The 8,983-nt window shown below is 40.6% G+C and overlaps 2 protein-coding genes across 3 annotated transcripts in view; one reads left to right on the top strand and one right to left on the bottom strand.

The window, feature by feature from the left end:
- Positions 1-105: 105 nt before the first annotated feature.
- calr3b (calreticulin 3b) lies at positions 106-4,174 on the bottom strand. Its single transcript, XM_077556298.1, has 9 exons — positions 3,981-4,174; positions 3,625-3,726; positions 2,283-2,486; positions 2,111-2,205; positions 1,821-2,030; positions 1,552-1,665; positions 1,175-1,318; positions 1,013-1,105; positions 106-942 (listed from the first exon to the last, which is right to left on the bottom strand). The coding sequence occupies exons 1-9, from the start codon at positions 4,075-4,077 to the stop codon at positions 775-777; spliced, it is 1,227 nt and encodes a 408-aa protein (XP_077412424.1). The 5' UTR covers positions 4,078-4,174; the 3' UTR covers positions 106-774.
- Positions 4,175-4,357: 183 nt separating this feature from the next.
- The window catches only part of LOC144043061 (dynein axonemal heavy chain 8-like), a 58,848-nt gene continuing 54,222 nt past the window's right edge, over positions 4,358-8,983 (top strand). Inside the window, exons 1-5 of one of the 2 annotated variants that reach the window (XM_077556296.1) lie at positions 4,358-4,393; positions 5,864-5,942; positions 6,032-6,163; positions 6,784-6,868; positions 6,946-7,088. In XM_077556296.1, the coding sequence (XP_077412422.1) occupies positions 5,913-5,942; positions 6,032-6,163; positions 6,784-6,868; positions 6,946-7,088 (390 nt within the window). In that variant the 5' untranslated portion in view covers positions 4,358-4,393; positions 5,864-5,912. Of the gene's footprint in view, positions 4,394-4,946; positions 5,054-5,863; positions 5,943-6,031; positions 6,164-6,783; positions 6,869-6,945; positions 7,089-8,983 lie in introns of those variants that run through there. The other variant, XM_077556297.1, reaches the window with a different exon arrangement.

Here is an 8,983-nt window from a genome sequence, read left to right as displayed (position 1 = left end):
ACAGTAGATTTCTGGAAAATAATTATTAGCCAAAATGACTATGTTCTATCTCAGGAATCTTATGCTTTCAGGCAGACGTTATAATGTGCAACAAAGAAAAAACAATCAGTATTCAAAGTCCTTTATTCCCTCTGCTATTAAGCTTCTTACTCTGATATAGACGTGGACACAACCAGTGCAAAATTATTTTGAAGAAAATAACACCCAAACAAAGTTATAAACGTTTAATAAAAACTTTGGTATAATCATTTATTTAAACCAAAAGAAATCAGCACACCAGGTTAGGGATTTAAAGGGCGCTTCACAAGACAGCTTAGATCGCACTAGAACGGGACAGTGATTTCACATCATTGAAGGCATTGCATTCGGGCATTTTCTATTTGCGCTGGGAAGGGTGGGTGAATGGGAAACGTTGCAATAGTATCCTTGATAAATTCAGTGATTTGAGTGGTACATAATTGTTTTTCCACAACAAAGACATGTTACCGCTTAAATATAATTGGCTACAAATGTGTCATGTTTACCATTCTCTCCAAACCAAATGTGATGAGTGACAGGTGATACCTCTTTAGTTGCACAAGATGGAGTTTCAGACAAATATGATTGCAATTGTGAGTCTCGCCAGTAGTATGGAGACGCAATGTTGACACTGGCCAAAGTGCCATTTATGCTCCTTTGTTGATGCCTTTTTTTCTTTTAGGGTGAGGATGCACAGCAGCCACGATATCCCTGGAATGTACACAGTTTTTCTCTCTCTCTGCAAAGCAGACCTTCTCAGAGCTCATCTTTGGGCTTTGCGTCATCCTCATCCTCATCATCATCCTCCTCATCATCATCATCTTCTTCATCCTCATCCGCGTGTGCGTCCTGCTCTTTGTTCTTCTCCTCTTCTTCCTTGCGTTTCAGGTCGTCTTGTTCCTGTTTCATTTTACGCTCAGGTTCCTGTAGACGAATGCACGACATTAGGTTGAGAATCTCGTAATTTGAATTCCCATGAGAATATGCCCAATACCTTTGTGACGCCCCACGTCTCATTTCCGATGTCCTCCGCTTCCTTCACATCATCCGTGATCAGGAAGTTGTCAAAGATGGTGCCGGATTTCACCTGAGCGCAAAATTGAGTTTCAGCTTGGAGACAATGTGTTAGCATTACAAGCACGCTTGTCTATCCTACCTGCCACAGGTCGAGACCAATCACACCAATGTTGTCAAACTTGTAGATGTTCGAGTCAGAGCTATATTCGGGATTGTCAATCTCGGGATGCACCCAGGTTCCTTTGTAGTTGGGATTGTCCATCTGCTTGGGTTTCCAGTCTCCCTGCAACATAAAGGGTATTAAGTTGTACGCAAAACAAAAAGTCTCATAATGTGGACATATGGAAAATTGACAATAGTGGGAAATGAAATGTCTGGCCACCAATGAAATGTTGAATTTAACAACCAAGTAAATCTTTTGTGAGCTGCTCATTTCCCACAATGTGTCTGAATCCCAAATAAGGCAGCTGTCAAATGAAAATAAAAAAGTCAGTGGAGTCAGTTTTAATCATCTACCTTGTATTCTGGGTTGGGGATCATGGGAGGCTCCCACTCTCCGTCCATGTCTTCATCCCAGTCGTCTGGCTTTTTGGCATCAGGGTCAGGGATGTTTTCAGGCTCGTCCCAGTCCTGATGAGTTATCGCAACATCAACAGTTAATTTGGCCACTTCTTGGTAATTAAGACATTATTTTTACTGTAATCCAAAAGGTAGTTAGTTTTACTTTGTAATTGTATTTTAACATGTATGACAGGTAATGCTAAAATGATACTTTTCTTTCTCACCTCGGGCTTGGTGTCATCAGGGTCGTCGATCTTGGCGCGGTCATCCCAGTCCTCGGGCTTCTTGGCTTCTGGGTCCTTGATCTTCTTTGGGGGTAGGAAGTCCCAGTCCTCCTCCAGGCTGCCGGACTCCACTTTGTTGTTGTCGATCTTCACCTCGTAGGTTTGGTCGGGATTTAGGATCAGCGTGTACAGGTGGCTGAGTTCGTCGTCCTAAAAGGGGGAGTTCGATGAGAAATCTTGTTTCTTAGGGCTTTGGCGCAAGTCAGCTCCTAAATATGTTAATAAATTACCTTGCACTGGATTTCCTTCTTGATGAGGTGATTCTGGCCCTTGTAACTAAAAATGACATGGACCTTTTTGGTGCTGTAGCCACAAATGTCCGGGCCTGTGTGAAGCAAATGATCACAATCACTAAAGCTTGCAACTCCATTCAGCGCTGGGGTTGGTATGGCTGTGACTTACCAAACATGATGTAGTATGATGACTCTCCGTGCATGGCAGTCTGATCCAAGTCCGCCGGGAAGACCTTGACGTAGCCACCGCCACAGTCTATCTTCTGCTCGTGCTTTACGGTGAACTGGATGACCAGACTCTTGTCTTCATTACTGAAAGGCTCAAATTTGGCTGAGGAGGCGTAGAATCGTGCATCCTGGCTTGTCTGGAGACCTAAAAACAAGTATACGATAACACACAAAGTGCTAAACTGTAAGGTTTTCATAATATATTATTATTTTAAATATTTTTCCACAATAGGGTCACAGGTTAGCAATGTTTTAGATGACTGTTGCCTAAAATAGTGACAGGCTGCAGTTGTTAAGCACATAGAGTACCCGGTGTCAAGGGGGATGGGGAAATCATCACTAAGTCACCATTAAAGCTGCACTACACAAAGATGCTGCCTGTTGTGAATGTAAAGCGTCAATGTTTTTCTACATTTATTATTTATACAATATTTCACCTTTCATCACAAGAAAGCTGGGATCACCACGATACAATATATTGCTATATAAAAGTTATTTTGTAAAATCCATATTAAGAATTATTTAACATACTTCTATTCTAGCACCTCTTTAGATCACTAGCCATGTTTTTTTGTTTACTTTTTAAAGCAGGGGTGAATAGTCCCTCACACCCACCTTTTCCATGGAAAATCCTCAAAATGATCACGCGTCTTGATGACACCATGTTCCACACACTAGATGGAAAACGACTGTGCAATTTAGCACCAGCCACCTGTCTAGGATATCTGATAACAGAAAGTCAGCCATTTTTGGTTTGAATCTGCCAATTCCAGGGCATGCACCTTCATAACTCGTCTGGTATTTGACCAGGTGAGCCCCTGTTACAACTTTGTAGGTACCATAGACAGCAAAGATGGTAAACTGCTATGCTTTCTGGCCTATGCTATCAATTGTGGATGGTGCGCAAGGTCAACATTTTCATCATCATATACGTCGCTATGATCACCATTGACAAATGTTCGTGATGCATTGAACGCCATAGCATTCATCAAGTCATTGAACTGTGCATGAGGTCAATACCCTTAACGACAAAGCCCACATACATCATTTATTAACACATTTTTTTCTTCAGAGCCAATAATAACTTATGGATACATGAGAATTGCATTTTGTTAATTGATTACACCTTATTTCCTCAAAGTCTAAGAAAAAGTTTTGCTTTCTCTTTGTACAACTGATAAGGCACAAAGTCAACAGTCACTCACCAGAGCACCTTTTTTTTTTTTATTTTAATCTTTATTATTTTACACAGAATCAAAACATCAAAGGGACATCGTCCTCACCTTTGTCTTTCTCGGCGTCTCCATAAAAATCTCCAGACGTCAGTTTCCATTTGCCGTAGTCAGATTTCTGTTTGGAGTCCACCCAGCGACTTCTCCATTCATCTAAACAGCAAACACAACACATGTAATCAGGAAGATTAATGACTTAACTCTTTGCACGAGAATACACCATCAAATCCTTTGCGCCCACTTCAGAGGCGACGCCTCGTTAGCCAACTGGATGGCAACACCTTTGTAAGCTTGAATCGGTTTGAAGAACACTGTCAAATATATGTCAAATACGAGCTACAGTATAAGCTAATTCCACATTCGATTTATTAGCTGGACATTAACTTTCGGTTTTGCCTCAACCTTACCGCCATCCGAGAACTCTTCCCGAAAGTACACCTTGGCTTGGACGCAATATGCCACTAGAAGCACCGTAACAGCGGCCAAAAGTTGCATTTTGCTCATATTTTCTCTCGTGACAGACTTGACGTCCTCGGGGATCTTTGCGGAGAGACTTCGCGCTGAAGTGAGTGTCTTTCCAGGACCGCTCAAGCTAACAGATGTCCGCACGCCATAGGACGAGCACAAGGCGCGGCTAGACCAATCACAGTGGACCACGAAAGATAGGTTGATTCCGGGGACTGACCCAGGATCAGCAATTTCTTTATGACGATAGGTTGATTACGGGGACTGACCCAGGATCAGCACTTTCTTTATGACATATCCTCATGCTACACCGATAGAGGTCGCAACTTCCCACCTCTCAACATGGTTCAATCAGGTTGGCAGATTACGATCTCAATCTAATTGTGCTCTTGTTACAAAAGTCAAGTGTGTACGATTATAAAACTATGTGTAGTGACATCACCCATGCATAAATTAACGTAGTTTTTTTTTTTTAATAACAAAGGTAAAAGATATTTAGCAACAGGAGTGGGGCATATGCCGAGCTGTCATAATGCTACGTTCAAAAATTTGGGGTAGCAGGAAATCTTCCACTTCCGCAGTTCACCATGCACGGCAGTTAAAAACAAAAACAAACAACCCTTGGCTCGAGAACAAAAAAAGCCGTTACAGCACTGTATTACAAAAACAAAATCACGGAATTTTATCAAGAGATGCTATAGTGGTGAACACTTTCCATATTGAACACGCAGAATAGTTATTATAAATGGTGAATTATAGTGTGGCCAATAAATACAGATCAATAGTTTTATTTTATTTTTTCAAATGGCCTTTTTACTTTCATAACAAGTGCCGATGGACGAGTACACTAACAGATTTCATCTTGTGGAAAAGGTACGTCCTACTTCCCGGTGTCTTTGAACGCACCAAGTGTAGTGACGATAGACAAGAATGTGGATTGATTACAGTACTGTGTACAACCGTAATACCACCGAAAGAAAACGTAGTTATTAGTTTAGCGCGACACAAGTATGACGTAAGTGTGATTTATGATGTTAGACACGCCACACAATCGCACACCTTCCGAAACAACAAATAAAAAGTACGTGCACATACAACGTACCGGTCAAAACTTGCACATTCCAATTTTAGAAGAAAAAAAAAGAGGAAAAAAAACAAGCACGACGTAAGTAGCAAGAACGGTGACGAAGTCTTCCGAGACACAAGGTTGAATGCAGAAACAAAAACACGTATATTATTATTATTTAATTCAATTGCCTTACACTGGCAGATATTACTCACATGAATTCGCTAATTGGAAAACAAGACATTTCCGCTTTGTGGGCATAGAAGCGATAGCGTACCGATCGTTAGCGTAAGGCTAACGCAACATGCTCCAGGTTAGAACTTAATTAGATGTCATCAATTTTGTCAGTAAAAACGCTTTAAGGTATTTTGCAGTTATTTTTAAAATTTTGATCATCATGATGCAAGGGAGCTCTTATTTGTATAGTTTTATTAAAATCAATAGAATATTCTTATTGTGTTTGATATGTACATGTATACTGTAGCACATTGTTACAGCTGCGGACTGCAGTTGTTTTTTTAAATGCATTATAAAGAAAGTTAGGGTGAGATGAGTGGAGTTGAGAATGTAATTGGCTTTTAAATGTTTTGATTATTTTGGTTCATATTTGTTGTGTTCTTAACTCTATTATCAGTACAGCACTGTACTGTGTTAAAGATTCAGCCCTGTGTGGGAACCATTTGGGTCTTGATCTTAATTTGAATGTCATGTGTGTAGTAAGGATGAGTGGCTAATAATAATGTTTTATAATTAAAAAAGAAACTGTAGCACAGAGTACCTTCAAAGTTGCAGCTCTGCAGAGGTCTAAATGATGGAGCCTCAAGAAGGGATCAGCCAGGTACCGAATGGTGCAAATATGACCACCACACTTTATTTAGGGCATTACTGTTACTTAAATGTACTTAACATGATGGTTGTTATCTCCAGGAAAATCACAAGCATGCAAGGAAGGAGCGAAAGGAGCGCTTGGGCCCTGCACACCGCTATGTGATCAACATGCTGGCCCTTAGGCTGGGCTTGACACCGTCAGCAGTGGAACAATTCATTCTGGACTATCCGGTGAGGATATACAAATCCAACATATTGCATGAAATTGGCATTGCACAGTTGACAAAAAAAAAACTATCTCCTCAATTAAAATGCATCACATGTTCTTGTATTGATTGCAAGAAGAGGCAGAAAAGAACCACTGAATTAAAAATGAATAAAATGGACATTAGCCGTTAGGCTGAGGAAAATATAGGTTTTTAGGATGAAATTCAATGTAAGTGGATTACCTAACAATTCGGATACTTTCTAGGGTTGTCTTTTTTTTTTAAACATCTTACTGATCCTACCCAATCAAAAGGTGTCACAACAAACCATGTGACATCACTCCCCTCTATTATTGGTCTCAAGAACAGGAAACACTTGAGGAAGTTTTACCAAACATAACGTGCGGTAAAACTGTACTTTGTCCACCATTTTTAAAAAATCTATGATTGCAGAAAAAAAGTGTGTGACATAAACAATGTGACATTGTTTTCTTTGAAATTTATCTTTTGTTAAAACAGAAAACATATGTTCCACACAACAAACAGAAGAATTGGACTCTAACCACTTTGATAGTTGTGCTATGTTTAGTGTATTTTTATCTTGATGCGGATGAATTGATGTCTTTTCGCTGTCTTTGCATGTAGCTGGCGCCTTTTAATGATTTTTTCGCCGTAAACGGACGTTCTACCCTTGCCTTTGTGTATCAAGAGGCAAAACATCCTGGGACAGGTAGGTGTCATTCTTGAAATATGATCATTTTTTCATTTGCATTCATCTCATTAGAATAATTTGGAATTTAACCTCAGAGTGTGGCCGCGCAATTCCTGAGCCTCGGAAGGCACTGCGACTTATCCACGCTGATTTATCAAAGAAGCCCCTGACGGGCATATATTGCGCCTTCACTCGGATCCGAGTGGATGTCGCTGTGACTCCAGACAGCATACACCAGGTAGGACGGAATCCAAAATGATCTCTTTACAACATAGGGCAGCGAAAGCAGTAGTATCTGTTTACAACGTAGGGCAGTGAAAGCAGTACTGTAAGTTGAACTGCATATAAATATTGAATACTTTTTTATGTGGATGTGAATGGGAACAGCCGCAAAATAAATAATCAGCAGCATTATATGGAGAAAACAGCTATGCAAGTATCAATGAATATTTAAAAGGCATGGATTCACAACTACCCAAAATAAATAACATATAAGTAGAATACTAAACTTTGCATTTAGCATAGTCTATAAATACAGATGCGAACGGCAGCAATAATATTCAGCATTGTATGTAACCAAAAACTATACATGCATGTGAGTGTGTGTCTGTGAATTAAATGCTTTTCATATTATACTGTTCATACATATGTGATTGTGAACAGCAGTTCACAATCAGTAGCATTGTAAGAAGCCATACACTATTCATGCTTTTATAGTCTATCAATATGGATTGGGAACTATACAAAAATAACTGTAGCGGTCTGCACACGGTTAATACATTTGATAATCAGCATCTCAGAGGTATGGTGTGTTTTAATAAAATGTAGGTTTTTGTCATCAAAAATTAATATTGATTTTGAACGGGCGGCACGGTGGAGCACTGATTAGCACGTCCGCCTCACAGTTCTGAAGTGCAGGGTTCGATTCCGGCTCCGGCCTTCCTGTGTGGAGTTTGCATGTTTCCTCCCACATTCTAAACATGCATGCAGGGCCATTTGACCACTCTGAATTGTCCGTAGGTGTGATTGTAGGTGCGAATGGTTGTTCGTCAATGTGTGCCCTGCGATTGGGTGGTGACCGGTTTAGGGTGTACCCCGCCTCCCGCCCATTGACAGCTGGGGTAGGTAGGTTCCAGCATGCCTGCAACCATTGTGTGGATAAGCGTTTCGGAAAATGGATGGATAGATAGATGCCAGATGGACTGATTCTGAACCACTCCAGATGATGCATGCCGACTCATTATATTGAGTTTTCATATGATATGGATGGTCTCTGTAATTGTTACCTGATAGATAAATATTAGGAAGTGGGTTGAGTCGTGTTAGTACATACTGGCCTTCCATTGGTGTATAATATTTACAGGATAGAGAAGTGAAAGTAAACAGCACCAAGAATAGTTAGAGGCACAGGATAAAGTATTCAACAAGATACACAAATTAAATATTCTTTATGAAAAAATACAGCACAACTCTGCATACTATATATACAAGATGTGAACAGCAGCAAGAGTAGTTAGCATGGTTCTATGTTCCAAATAACTTATCAAAGCTTGCCTCCCCTTCCTTATACCACTTATTTCTGCCATTATTCCCTCCTTCCTCACCACTGGAATTGTTCCAAAATCGCTCAAAACTGCGTCTGTCACTCCAATTTTGAAAAAAAAAAAAACAACGTGCCGACTCCTCCAACTTCAACAACTTCCATCCTATCTCCAACCTTCCCTTCATATCCCAAATCCTTGAAAAATCAGTTGCTGCTCAACTCCATTCTAACCTATCCCACAACCATCTGTATGAACAGTTCCAGTCTGGTTTCCGCCCACTTCATAGCACTAAAATAGCCCTTATCAAAATCACAGATGACCTCCTCATGGCAGCTCATTCTGGACTTCTCACTATTCTCATCCTCCTCGACCTGAGTGTGGCCTTCGACACAATCAGTCACACCATCCTCCTCAACAGACTCTCTTCCAATGGCATCACCCACACACCGTTTAACTGGTTTTCATCCTACCTCTCCTGCCGCACTTAGTTCATTCAACTCAAGTCCTTTCAATCCGTCCCCTCCTCTGTTACCTCAGGTGTGCCCCAAGTATCTGTCCTGGGGCTCCTCCTTTTCATCATCTACCTTCT

Source organism: Vanacampus margaritifer, chromosome 2, assembly GCF_051991255.1.
Source record: "Vanacampus margaritifer isolate UIUO_Vmar chromosome 2, RoL_Vmar_1.0, whole genome shotgun sequence".
Classification (NCBI taxonomy): Eukaryota; Metazoa; Chordata; class Actinopteri; order Syngnathiformes; family Syngnathidae; genus Vanacampus; species Vanacampus margaritifer.
Note: the sequence above shows the minus strand (reverse complement) of the source record. Positions and strands in the feature narration are given on the sequence as shown.

Excerpts from the sequence above, each read along its gene's own strand:
- calr3b (XM_077556298.1), bottom strand. The coding sequence starts at position 4,077 with ATGAGCAAAATGCAACTTTTGGCCGCTGTTACGGTGCTTCTAGTGGCA. Across the intron at positions 1,106-1,174 it reads TTGGTCTCGACCTGTGGCAG|GTGAAATCCGGCACCATCTT; the intron begins GTAGGATAGACA and ends TTTTGCGCTCAG. Across the intron at positions 943-1,012 it reads AGACGTGGGGCGTCACAAAG|GAACCTGAGCGTAAAATGAA; the intron begins GTATTGGGCATA and ends ATTCGTCTACAG.